The sequence below is a fragment of the Lipomyces chichibuensis genome (genome assembly GCF_038497645.1).
Source record: "Lipomyces chichibuensis strain CBS 12929 unplaced genomic scaffold V1513scaffold_1, whole genome shotgun sequence".
Taxonomy (NCBI): domain Eukaryota; kingdom Fungi; phylum Ascomycota; class Lipomycetes; order Lipomycetales; family Lipomycetaceae; genus Lipomyces; species Lipomyces chichibuensis.
The window spans coordinates 167,350-180,205 of NW_027117453.1; the positions used below are offsets into that span (position 1 = coordinate 167,350).

At 46.3% G+C, this 12,856-nt stretch overlaps 4 protein-coding genes across 4 annotated transcripts; 2 read left to right on the plus strand and 2 right to left on the minus strand.

Moving 5' to 3' along the window:
- The first annotated feature begins 220 nt into the window (after positions 1 to 220).
- On the plus strand, positions 221 to 1,895 carry V1513DRAFT_434824 (nucleotide-diphospho-sugar transferase). The gene is made up of 4 exons (XM_066896517.1): positions 221 to 541; positions 599 to 1,087; positions 1,147 to 1,484; positions 1,537 to 1,895. Exons 1-4 carry the CDS (start codon positions 451 to 453, stop codon positions 1,621 to 1,623), a joined length of 1,005 nt encoding a protein of 334 aa, XP_066756413.1. The 5' UTR covers positions 221 to 450; the 3' UTR covers positions 1,624 to 1,895.
- A 197-nt stretch (positions 1,896 to 2,092) lies between these two features.
- V1513DRAFT_434826 (uncharacterized protein) lies at positions 2,093 to 3,455 on the plus strand. Its single transcript, XM_066896518.1, has one exon. It carries the CDS (start codon positions 2,258 to 2,260, stop codon positions 3,347 to 3,349), a length of 1,092 nt encoding a protein of 363 aa, XP_066756414.1. The 5' UTR covers positions 2,093 to 2,257; the 3' UTR covers positions 3,350 to 3,455.
- Positions 3,423 to 5,344, minus strand: V1513DRAFT_2066 (uncharacterized protein). Its single transcript, XM_066894352.1, has one exon. It carries the CDS (start codon positions 5,206 to 5,208, stop codon positions 3,496 to 3,498), a length of 1,713 nt encoding a protein of 570 aa, XP_066756415.1. The 5' UTR covers positions 5,209 to 5,344; the 3' UTR covers positions 3,423 to 3,495.
- A 278-nt stretch (positions 5,345 to 5,622) lies between these two features.
- V1513DRAFT_407437 (uncharacterized protein) lies at positions 5,623 to 10,524 on the minus strand. The gene is made up of 2 exons (XM_066895654.1): positions 9,736 to 10,524; positions 5,623 to 9,686 (listed from the first exon to the last, which is right to left on the minus strand). Exons 1-2 carry the CDS (start codon positions 10,327 to 10,329, stop codon positions 5,955 to 5,957), a joined length of 4,326 nt encoding a protein of 1,441 aa, XP_066756416.1. The 5' UTR covers positions 10,330 to 10,524; the 3' UTR covers positions 5,623 to 5,954.
- Positions 10,525 to 12,856: the final 2,332 nt, after the last annotated feature.

Here is a 12,856-nt window from a genome sequence, read left to right on the forward strand (position 1 = left end):
AATGATGCAGGCTTGCGGCTGAAGATAGCATACTGCATCTTTATATCTCGCTTGCGTTTGGCTGGACCCCTAATAATATAAAGCTAATTCCCGAGTTTGCCGCTATAAAACCCTGTGAACTTTGTGCCATATATGCCATACCACTGCACAACAGTGATGCAGCCTGACCGAAAACCTAAAACTAACGGGCAAGGAACGCGACGACTCCTTGAAAGGGTCCGCCCCTGTTCAGTGAAGTTTGCATGCAATAAGCTGAAGGCCCTTAAACAACCTTCAACAATAAAATTGAGAGCGAGTCGGCTATTCATTTGTTTGTGTTTTGAAGTACTAGCAAAGCCGCCGGGGGATTTCCCAACTGTTGGTAATTGAAGCGACGGCACTGTTTTTTCAACGACTACTTTATCCTTGGAACTACCCCACTATTTCCGGCCGGCACAGCCTTTTTACATTATGGCGATAGCTGCACGATTACAAAACAATCGGTTACTTCTTTCTGGACTAGCGATATTTGCGATTTCAATTTACATTTTGTCATTATTAGGTACGGTTTGCACCTTGAACACTTCATTCAACATTCGTACTGACATCTGCAATATAGTGTATCCCTCTCCAAAAAAACCAGCATGGCAACCAAAGTACATGCGGGAATGGAATCCGGACTCAAATATTACACTTGAGGTGGATGACTTCTCGCGGTTACCGGCTCGTCGCTCGCCACGGTATGCCATTTCCTCGAGCGTTATGACAGCTCGATTTTCACAATACGCAATGATGCTTGCATATACTTTGCAAAAGCACAACGACCTTGCGGCTTTAGATGCTGAGCTGATCCTTCTTGTGCGTACGGAGGGTAAGGATGCAGTCACACGGCAGAATATTACTCGATTAGAAAACGTTGGTTGGAAAATCCTGGTGGAACGCGACTTGGATTTTGAAAACGTAGACAAGAGCCAGATCAGACCATATCATAGGTATAATCTCAATAAGCTTTACCTATGGTCATACACACAATACGAACGAATAGTTTTTATTGATGCGGATACCTTGTGCAAAAATTCCATAGCTGAGTTGTTCCAGCAGCCAGGAGGTTAGTGTTGCACAAATACATAAAGTCCAATATGGCCAAGCAGCTAATTATATTAATAGAAATCGCTGGTGCTCCTGACGTTTGGTGGGATATTTTGACCGACACTCGATTCAATTCTGGAGTCATTACGTTCCGTCCATCTATTGAAGAGTTTCACGCAATGGTGAAATCTGTCTCTGACCCCAGGATGCACAAGCCAAACGATGCGGACCAGGCATTCCTTAATGCATACTTCAAGTTCAGATTTCATGCTCTACCATACAAGTACAACTACAACATTATAATGTACCAACACCACCGGAATACGTGGGATAGGTTCTGGAATGAGGCCGTCATTGTCCATTTTACTACCAAAAAACCGATGCCGAATAAGTTTTGCAGACATGGTTGTAATGAGGTATGTCTTCGGCTGTGGATTACTGGATAAATTGTGATACTAAGCATTTTAGTGGGAACCGTCGGAATGGTACTCTATGCTCTGTAGAGAGATGCTTGCATTTTATGGGTACGAGAACGAGTTACCGGTATTGGGCTAATGCCGTCTCGTGGTCTATTGTATCCCAATTATGTACTCGACCAGCTACTGAGTCGATTTGCGGCCACTTAATCGTTCGCACCGACAGGAGTCTAAAATTAGGGCAGCTTGTATGATATGGAACGGATTGAATAATTATATGTACATTTGGCTGTGTATTTATTGGAATGTATGATTGGCATGGTCAGACTTTAAAATGGTTCTGTCATTTGGATATAAACGTGGCATAGGATTACGTGCTTTACACTAGATAATCTAAATATTATGGTACGGATTTTGATCCTTGCAAGAGCTCTGGCGCCGCCGGTTGTGTCATTGGGTGGTAACGATTTAACGTAACATATGCTATTCCCCGGTGCCATGATTTGCACAGACATACCATCGCTATTCAGGGGTGTGTTTTCCAGTGGTTAGGGTTTTTCTTATCTGATAAGCGATTCTGTCCCAGATTCATTTGATTTAATATGTATCAATATGCTGGGCACGAATAACCCGAAGTTTATGTCGCGGAGCGAAGTTGTGAAGGCAGTTCTGGGATAGTGCTATTGCTGTGTGTAGGATCTGGCCGACAACCTTCTTTTCTTCCTTCACTCAACAGACTCTCTTACACCAAGCTCATAGCCATTGACTTAAGTATGAGCTCTGACGACGCATTATTCACTCCGATAAAGGTGGGCTCCATTACCCTCGCCCACCGCCTTGCATTCCCTCCAATTACACGTTACCGAAACGACGACGATGGTACGCCGAATGAGAATCTGGCCGTTCCGTACTACTCCGAGAGATGCCTCGTACCTGGCACTCTTCTAATTGCTGAAGCTACGGATGTGAGCTGGAGAGGCGGTGGATATGCGAATACTCCAGGTATTTACAGCGAGCGCCAAATTGAGGGGTGGAAAAAAGTAACCCAAGCTGTACATGATAGGAAAGGCTTCATCTTCTGCCAAGTGTGGAATTTAGGCAGAGTGAATCCCGGCGTCAAGCAACCTGACGTGTTTAGCTCTGGGGAAATTCAGATGCCGGATAGACCGAAGCCGAGAGCACTTACAATCGAGGAGATCCATGAGATGGAGGAGGAGTACGGCCAAGCAGCCAAAAACGCAATCAAAGCCGGATTCGATGGTATTGAGATTCATGGCGCGCACGGCTACCTGGTAGATCAATTCCTCGAGGACGTGACAAATACACGGACTGATGAATACGGTGGATCTATTGAAAGCCGAGCAAGATTCGGTTTGAACGTCGTTAGAAAGTGTGTGGAAGCCGTCGGCGCCGATAAAGTCGCTATCCGGTTATCTCCTTTCTCTAAGGTTCAGTCAATGAGAATGAAGGATCCCTACCCTCAGTTTGAGTATTTTGTCTCTAAGCTCCAAGAGTTGTTTCCGGATCTCGCGTACGTGCACATGGTCGAGCCTCGTGCCGCAGGAAATAATGACCAGATTCCGGAAGATGGTGACACGACTGAGCCTTTTAGGAAATTGTGGAAAGGTGTTTGGATCACTGCTGGAGGATATACTCCAAAGAGTGCAAGAGAATATGCTGCGACTCATCCCAACAGTATTATTGCCGTTGGCAGATACTTCACCTCAAATCCGGACCTGGTGGCTAAGTTTAAAGAGAACATCCCGTTAATCGCGTACGATAGAAGTACATTCTACATAAACAAAGCAAGAGAGGGATATCTCGGATATACGTATGCTCCTGAACTGAAGGGAAAGTACTATTAAATTTGCATTGCATTGTAATTTTAGACTTTGTCTATTGGTCAGATAAGATAACCGCGTGGTATAGAATTTATTAATTTTGTAAATAAATCGAGATCAAATCTGCACATTACTAGTTCTTATTAACGCCGAAGTCCCAGTCTATAACCTCATATGTACAGTTTTTGCCTTATTGATATTCCTAGCGCTTTATTACAACGCATCTTAGCTAGTTCCAGCATTTCCTTCTCATTTGCAAGGACAATTAACGCATTACGTTTCCTGCTCTCTCTGTCCGTCAGCTCACGACTTGCAACCTCCTGCGATATCACATAGTCATACTCTGCCGACAAAATACCTCCATCTGGATATCTGTCCCATCGCCGGCTAAGAAGTACAACTAAAGTTTCAATTATGCTGCGACTGGTACCCGATAGGCGATTTGCCAGTGAACTTGGTGCGCTATTGAATACACGAAGAATTTCATGGTAAGCGCTCGGACTGGGAGAACCTCCAGTGCGGACGCAATATAGCACCAGTCGGTCCCAAAGATGAAAGTTAATTCGCCCAGACATTTCAATTTTCAATTCACCTTCACCACCTTCCTCTGGGCTCGCTTTATGATGACTATCGCCATGGTCATGCTCTGTGCTCTCTTCCCCTTCGCTCTCTTCCCCTTCGCTCTCTTCCCCTTCGCTCTCTTCCCCTTCGCTCTCTTCCCCTTCGCTCTCTTCCCCTTCGCTCACATCCTCCCATTCATCTTGATCCACATGCTCCATGTTGGCGTCGCCATTAACATAGTTATCTCCATCTATCAGTCGATGCCATGGAATTCCTTCCTCCCTGTACAAAGCCCTCATTTCTCGCTCTAGAGACAAATAATCGTGCGCATTTCGCCGAATCGCAAAACCATACTTGACAAGTAACTGCGCACTGGACAGCGGACCATAAGAGTTGAAAATCTCTCTCGTGCGCTGTACAAAACCTTGCCGAGAAAAGGCAATTCGTCTGTGGACAACAATATCGCAAGTATCCTTGTCATAATCGCTATCGTCATCGTCGTCGACAGTTATGTCGTTAAACTCGTCATTATGGCCGTCTTCAATCATTAGAGGCCCGGAATCGTCGCTCTCAAACCCATTGTCATTCTCACCAGCCGCCTCTCTCAGAGCCTGTGCGTCATGTTCGCAAGTATCGTTATTACCACACCACTCGCACACCTCAAACCTTGTCTCAAAATGCACATCTTCATGATCCGAATGGTTGAACAAATCGGCAATTGGACAAAGGCCCAGTCCAATAAAAGCATCTATTTCGAAGCATCGAGCCGCAACAACCGACACGGCATCCGCGAATGTCTTCTTACTGGTGAAGTTATCCCAGGAGACATTCTCGCCAATGGTCGCTCTAACAATTGCTTTTTGAGATTCAAAGAAAGGAGCTGCAACGGTATTGTACATTTCGACCAAATCTTCGTCAGCTGCTCGTAATATATCGGCTGCATCTGTCTCACGAATCCATTCTTGCTCCTCTTGATCCCAAAATCTCAAACATGATTCTTCGCGGCTCGGTAGCATATCTAAATAGCGAGACCATGGCGATCTGTTCCCCAACTTCCTCTCCATCAAGTACGCCAAAACCAAGCCGGCCAGTGATCGATGATGGTCTTCTGACAATAAGTTGCACAAAACCGACGAGCTCGCACTTAAGACTGCGGATTTCGGAACATGCGCAAGAGGTGTATTTCGAGCAAGTGAATTTTTTACGTCCGGGGATAGCAGAACATGGTAGCCTCGCGAAGGTGAATAGCAGATGTCAACGAAAGGTGAAACTTCGATGTCATTTTCAAGTAAGAAGTCAATGAAGTCTGGGATTTTCTCCATGGCTGCGCAAATTAAGCCAATTTGTAAGTACCGTGCATCAACTTAGCATAGTACATACGCACATCACCGATACGCTCATGTAAAGTGCGATCTCTATAGCTAAATTAATGCTAACAACTTGCACTTTTGAGAGGGGCATTTCAGAAAATTTTTACCTTACCCTTAAGCCGCATTGGAAAGTCGCGTTGCTTTACGTGAAGTGACATCCAAATTCAGGGTCGGTTTAGAGTTTATCGCTTATTAACCGGAAACTCCCTCGAGCCCCAGGAATGCGACGATGTATATATCAAATACGGAACTGAATTTACAAATTCATCCGGGTTCGTGAGATAAACTGGGAAATTCAGCTTGAAGATTTGCGACAATCATGCGATTACCAGATAAATTGCGGAATTAAACTCTCAAATAAATTAGGCCTAATCGTCCGAAATAACCGATCTTGTGCCAGTGTATATTACAGATCATCACTTTCGATTAAACTATTTTGTATATCAATATACTACATGAGTGGAGATGATTCCAAAGCAAAATAAACCGCAACCGAATGCTAATTACATATGTGCGAATGGTAAGCAAATAAATATCTATACATGTAAGTCCGATCCCATTTTACGCACCATCCAAAATTATTATAGCAAATTTATCCCTTATGCTTTCAAATCTCAAACGACAATATAAACCAAAAATATCCGATATGCATCCTTTAACACAAATCTTACCACATCTGTCGCATACATTTTTTCATCCTATTCCCGCTTCTTGTACATGGTCCTGAAACTCGAACCGGACAGTGTTGTGTTAACGCTGATTCTTGGAACGTCAACGACATTGTTTGTCTCAGAGTCGATGACAAACAAGTCTTCCGGTTCCTTTGCCTCCAAGGATTCATGTGAATTCTGCGCCTGGGCAGACAGATCCGACTCATCCTTGTGGGCACCGCCATTCTTCTCACTGAACAGGACTCGGACTCGCGCAACTACAGCCTCGGGATAACCTTGCAATTCCATCAATGACATGACCTCGTCCGCGCTATCCACCTGATTCACGGCAATATAAGCACGTATCATGGCTTCGAATGTGGACGGCTCGGCCTTATTGCGATGGTATACGTGATCGAAGAACTCTCGGCTCCTATTAATATCTGTTGTCGCCCATCCTCGGATTAACGTGTTGGCCATGTAAGCGGTGATGCCGATATTGTAGACTTCTCGCATGGTCTTGATGATCTTGTCCGTTCGCTCCACCGCATCGTTACCGATGTACGATTCGATCAGCGCCTGGAACATAGTCTCGTCAGGTGTAACATGCAAATTGCGAAGGACATCATCAAAGAGCTCTTGTGCGCCATCGATATTCTGCTGCACGCATCCCTCCGCCGCGATCAACGCAGCATAATGCTGAGTTGTGACAGGCTGCTTGTCGTGCTTGATCATGTTCAAAACCTGCTTTGCGGAATCCATATCGATTGGCTCTATAGTCGCGAAGGCATCGATAAGCAGCTTGTACGTGTGCGAAGATGGTGTGATATCCAATTCACGCATGCGATTGAAGTACTGTAGTGCGCTTTCACGATCCCTCTTGTGTGTGACGTAGAACTGCAGCATCGTGTTAAACGGAGCTATCCGCGGTTTGTAATCCCGCGCAGCCTCCATATCCTTGAACAATTGTTCTGCATTGGCCTCGTCACCAGCTCTGCAGCACGCGCTAATCATCGTACCATATGTGACTGACGACCGTCGCAAACCAATCTCTTCCATCTGATCGAAATAGAACAGAGCCTCCTTTAATCGTCTCGCCTTACTCAACTTGGACAGCAACGCGTTATACAAGAATGTGGTTGGTGCAACCTTGAAAACTTGCGACTCTTTGAACAGCGCGATAGCCTCGGCAGCCTCATCATGCGATCCCGCGAGCTTCAGCTTGAGAATTAAGTTGGCGTATGACGCGGCATTTGGTGCAGTACCCATGTCCATCAACTTCTGCTTAAAATCGACGACATTGTCCTTGTACGACAGCGATTCCTTGCCTTCCGCCTGCAAATACATGTTCAGCATGGCATTATAGATTGAAGACCAGACAAAGTACAGCGACGGGAACGTAGTAAATGGTGGAATAGTAGTTTGCGCAAGACTATACACCTCCTCCGCCGGTTGAACGGATCGTTGTGTAGCAGCATATGTAATAAGCTTGACAACTGCAACCGGAGAAATGGCACGACCCTGTTGATACTGATGTCTCGTGTATTCCACGATTCGCTGAAGCGGTGCCTCTACAATGATTCTCCGCAATACTTCACGAGTGACCTCCTCTGATGCACCGATCATTTGGTCTACCACTCGTTGCTCATCATGATATTCTCGATTGCGAACGGGATTCCGATATCGCATCGGTATTTCCTGATCGTAAACTATGGCGGTCTGTGCAGGCTGAGGCATGGAGTACTCCTGCTCGGCTGCAAGCATCATTTCGGGCATATAAGCGTCTGCAACCGGAACCCCTCCCGACACATTCAAGATAGGAGCAGCCAGAGTGACAAAATAGTTTGCAGATGGGTTCAACAAAATATTCCTCTCTGCAGCAAACGAAAGCAAATCGCTAAGACTGCTAACAGCCTTCTGGACAAATGGTGTGAACTGACCGGTGCCGTCATCAGACTCAACGACAAGTCGTGCGTGCCAGTAGATCAATCTCGAGACATCTTCTCGTGAAGGATAGATACCCCTGGCAGTGTCATTCCAGAACTGTGTAAGAATCATTCCCAGAAGAGAGACCATTTCTTCGCCTGGTCTTTTGGGCATGAGGTACGACGGGTCGAGCCACATAACAATACGCAATATTCGCGAAAATATAGCGTACGAGTCGGATATAGAGCTCCATCTGACGAGCGACATCATGCGCATGAGAGCATCCTCCCACATGATGCTGTACAAATGCATCTCTTCACGTGACCGCCATCTTACTCCGATATGAGCCGTTGAAACGAGAACGAACGCCTGGTGGACGTTATCTTCGGTTGACATAGGATGCTCGAGCAGGTAAATCGCGGCATCACGAATGGTGTGCATCTCAAGCTGGATCTTGTTTGCGATGACCGAATCAAGAATCGAAAGAACTCGACTGAGACCATTTGCTGTTTTGAAGGCGAGACATCCGTTCAAGTAGTCGCAGAGTGAATTTGCCCAATCGGCCTTCATACCATACCGATCCATCATATACTCATACACTCGACTCGCCTTCTCGATATCCTTGTCAAGTGATGCCACCGACAACAACGACGCCAAAGCAGCCTGTGAGGGATGCGGGAAATTGGTCTCGTTCACAGAATGTTGCAGCCACTCCCAAGCAGCCTCATAGTCGTTCGATATTAAGAAACCTTCCATAAGTGCGTCACACAACGGTTCACCAATGGCCCCCTCGTTTGTCTCTTGCGTAATCTTCTCAAAGAAGTCAATCGCATTATCCGTTTCCCCGCACTTGAAGTACGCCCGAATGAGCTCTGCATATACAGGGACTTGTTTCGCGTCCTCGAGAGACTTCGCAGCATCCTTGTAGTACGCAAACACCTCGACCGTGGAATTGATATCACCCACAGAAGCGAACAGACGCATCAAGTGAATGTATGTATCTGCATTGTACGGGACGTTCGGCTTGTCGGCATCTGGTGGTTCGAGAACGGATAGTATCTGAATAGCGCGTTTGACTTTGCCGGCCTCGGCGCACGCCCCCAAGAGTGCATTATAGACATCGATTGGATAGTCCTGCAGTCTGACAGTGACACTGGCAAAGAAAATGTCGAATGCAAGATCAAGTGACGGCTCGTTCGAAAGCACCTCCATCATCCTGTCAAATTCTGGCACAGTCAATTCGTTGCGAAGTTTCACTGACTTGAAATTTTCTGCCAGAATCTGACGAGTGTTCATAAATCGTTGGACTAGTGTCAGGATAACCGTCGAGTACGTCGCAACGTCGGGAACGATATGATGCTGGAGCATGTCCGCATACACTTCGAGCAAGTACGATTCGCGGCCAGTAGAAGGAGTGACATGCTCGCCACTAGCAATCGAAATTAGAATCTGGTTGAATGACGCGAGTGTTGGCACCGTATTGTTCTGTCGCATGAGTTCATAGTGGGTCAAGACGCCGGTAAAATTCTTGGTAGTGAACAAGTTCTGGATAACTTGTTCTGACTCGCTTGCTGATAACGCAGTATCCGGCGTCGAAGCCAGAGCGGCGGTCTGCCAAAGAGTTATGTAGGGATCGATTTCAGGTGGTAATTGCTGTGTTGGCTCAGCGGATTGTAGAGGAGTAATCTGCTCAGGCTCGTTGACATGACCAACGGTCGGTTGCAGATGGGACGCATCGAAATTTGGCGTCGTGGGCAAGTCATCTAGTTTCTGTTGCGGCTGCTTTGGTGATGATTGTGCGAAGTGTTTGTAATTACGGTAGATTTGGATCTGTTGCTGTTGAGACTGCACCTGCTGGACCCAGTCAGTTCCATATAATGACTGCGGTTCAAGGAGAACTCACCTGCTCCGCCGCAGCAATCAAGCTAGCGGCAGTCTCGTCGTCAACCTCTATCAATCGCTCCTCGTCAGAGATCTGACCGGGATCTACACGCAATTCCTCGTGCTCTTTCTGGCTAGACCCTATTTCTCCACCTTGTGTAATCTGCTTCAACGTGGCTCGTGGTGACGTGGACAGAAGACGCACAGGCTGGTACACACCATTTGAGGCCACCGTCTTGATCGGACTAAGGGCCCTGGAGGTAATAGCTCGCTTCCGTGGTACACTGAGTTCTGGATTTAACCGTCTCTCGTCGTCATTGGATGAAGATGATGTTGAGACCGAAAGTGAGTTAGAGCTGAAGGATGGTCCATAGCTCGGAAACGCGGCGCCGTTCGCAGACGGATGGTTTCCACTGGCGCCGGGCCCGCCAGAGGTGAAAGATTGATGGAATCCTCTGGTGATAAGCTGCTGCGCCTGAGCTGTAGCCTGCTGGCGCGCTAGCTGTTGTGTCGAAACGAAGAATGCTGGCTGGGCCGAAGTGGCCGTGGAGGCCACGAACAAATTCTTCGCGAGCGCGGAATGACGTGCGATTGCGGCAAACGACTTGAAGACCATTGTTGCTATTTAATCGATGATCATTATGATGCTGAGAATTGACAGCGACCGCGAATGCCGGCACCCGGGTAGAGAAGTAGAGGGAAAGTATACTTTGTGTGGAACGGAATTTCTAGAGAACGGAACGGAATGCCTTGGGTGAAATACATCCAAAATTTGTGGTTGACGGTCCGTGGGAGTTGTTGTGGGGCGTATATTACAAGGCAAGTCAATGGTGGTAAACAAATGGGTCGGGTGCAAATTGCTCCAAAAGTATATTTATTTTGCTGGTTCCCGGGTAACTTCTAAACAGAGTCACACGAAAAAAATACGGCTGAATGAGATCATCTTGCATGTCAGCGACCAAAATGTGGTGGCCACTGCGCCTTATAACCGCCAGAATTGTGCGAATAGTCCACAAACACCTTAACAACATTAGCCGGTGTCAACGGGCAACTTTATTCTGCTGCGGTTCCCCGACCACAATGAAGCGGCCTGCTGACAACTTCGATAGACGCGTCGGAAAGGAACCACTCATATTACTCCCGTTTCTATGTTATCTATATCAAAATATTTAGTTGTTGGTGGCAACTAGTTACATGTTTTGTTATTTAATACTGCTCGCGCACTTTAGCTCACTGTGCCGGTGACATGGGATTGTTTATTAAAGTATGGGGATCTCGGTCACTAAATTCAAACTTCTAACTTTTGACCTTGTCCTTCGCGACTCAATTAACCAATCCAATTCTGACTCGCTGGAAATATTCTTCCTCTTCTTCTACTTTATCTACTTCTTTAATTGGGAGCTTACGTGGCCGCCCACGTGGTCGATTTCCCTTAGGCTTCGCTTCCGCCTCGCGAACGATTTCAACACTTCCTCTGTACCATACACAAATTCGCCCCTGTAATTTGAATCTATTGCCCTTTCTTCGCTCCTGACAGGTCTGAAGCGACTCCTTACACTCTTGAAGCTCCTTCCGTAAAATCGTTAGTTCAGCATTCTGACTTTCGACCAGCTGGGTCATTCCCTTGGAGAAGAGCTCTAGGTCCATAATATTAGTTGAGATTTTAGGAGTACATGGCAGCTCTAGAGTAGTGGCAGGATATTTAACACTCGGCAAGGACTATAATGGAATCAAGCCAGCTCCTTTCCACCGACTTTGAATGTTCTGAGGTGTAACAGCTTTCTCGCGAATGCGCTGAACAAGTTACAAAGTGGTGCATAAAGACTTTTCTTAAGCTTGCAAATCAAGTGTTCTTTGCCTCGGCCTTGATACCACTCAGGTTGTGTCATGTAAATGTCTTCTTCGATTCGCCATTTAGAAATGCGTTTTCAATATCGCAGTGCTCAGTTTCCAAGTCAATTTCGGTGGCAACGGCGAAGAGGACTCGAATAGATTCAAATCTGATAACGGGTGCAAATGTGCCCCTGTAATCTACTCCCTCTAGCTGTGAGAATCCGCGAACAACCAGACGTGCTTTATATCGGTCAATTCTTCCGTCTGATTTGTATTAATTTTGGGCTGCCGATCTGCGGGTAGCTCTGTTAATCTCCATGTCGGTGTTGATCAGAGACTGATATTCACGGTTGCATGCTGCAATCCAGTTGTTCGGGTCGTTTATAGATCTGGGAATGGTTTGAGGAACAATATCTTCGTGTATTGCGTATTCTCGCTCGATCGCTCGTCTTCTTCGTGTTTGAGGTACCTTCATGATGGACCATTCTCGACCTGAAGGCGGAGACACTAGGTGATCACCAAATAGAACTATGGTAAGCTGTATAGCTCCCTCCGAGCTACCCATAAGTGTCACGTTCGCTTTCTTGATAGGCGGTGCACCCCTTATGCCAGTTATTTCGTGCGGTGAGGGGTTAGTGGCTTTAGAGGTCGGGGGATTGCTAGCTTGATAGTCAAGTAACTCGTCACTTTTCGCCAATGCATGTCATGATGTGGTAGGCCAGAAAATTCCGATTCGATAAATTGCATATTCCGTGCAATTGCTATTGCCGCGGTCTGGGAATTGATGATATCGCTGTGCGCTGAATAGCCCATCATGATGCCTATGATAGATTTTTCGGTCCACTTACTGAACCACTTTTCGCTTGAAATCCGGACAACAGGCGGCACATCCGAAGTGTCTCATATGACTGATCTGTTTAAATGCCTTGAAGAGTCTGAAAATCTCGCTCTTCTGCGTCATTGGGTATGCTGTCATATAGCGAGCATAGCCATCAATGAATGTAAAAATATTTCTTTTTCACCGAGAGACTGTTCCTTAAATAGACCACAAACCTCACTGTGTATAATTTCGAGTGGTCTGGTGGCCAGTGATGTAGCTTCTTTGAACTTCTGCAGATTCAGATTGCTTGACTTAAATGCAGGCGTGGCACTTCTTTCCATTAGCCTTGTTTCCGTTGGGGTTGAAGTCCAGGAGCCTGTTTGGAGCATGTACTTGGATTGATTCTATGTTCATGTGTCGCTTGGCCATACACGTAATGCCCTTATCCCAGTAAAGGATGAAAGATACTTTCTTCTATTTTACGCTCAAC

Excerpts from the sequence above, each read along its gene's own strand:
- V1513DRAFT_434824 (XM_066896517.1), top strand. The coding sequence starts at position 451 with ATGGCGATAGCTGCACGATTACAAAACAATCGGTTACTTCTTTCTGGA. Across the intron at positions 542-598 it reads TTACATTTTGTCATTATTAG|TGTATCCCTCTCCAAAAAAA; the intron begins GTACGGTTTGCA and ends TCTGCAATATAG. Across the intron at positions 1,088-1,146 it reads GTTGTTCCAGCAGCCAGGAG|AAATCGCTGGTGCTCCTGAC; the intron begins GTTAGTGTTGCA and ends TTATATTAATAG.
- V1513DRAFT_434826 (XM_066896518.1), top strand. The coding sequence starts at position 2,258 with ATGAGCTCTGACGACGCATTATTCACTCCGATAAAGGTGGGCTCCATT.
- V1513DRAFT_2066 (XM_066894352.1), bottom strand. The coding sequence starts at position 5,208 with ATGGAGAAAATCCCAGACTTCATTGACTTCTTACTTGAAAATGACATC.
- V1513DRAFT_407437 (XM_066895654.1), bottom strand. The coding sequence starts at position 10,329 with ATGGTCTTCAAGTCGTTTGCCGCAATCGCACGTCATTCCGCGCTCGCG. Across the intron at positions 9,687-9,735 it reads TGATTGCTGCGGCGGAGCAG|CAGGTGCAGTCTCAACAGCA; the intron begins GTGAGTTCTCCT and ends GACTGGGTCCAG.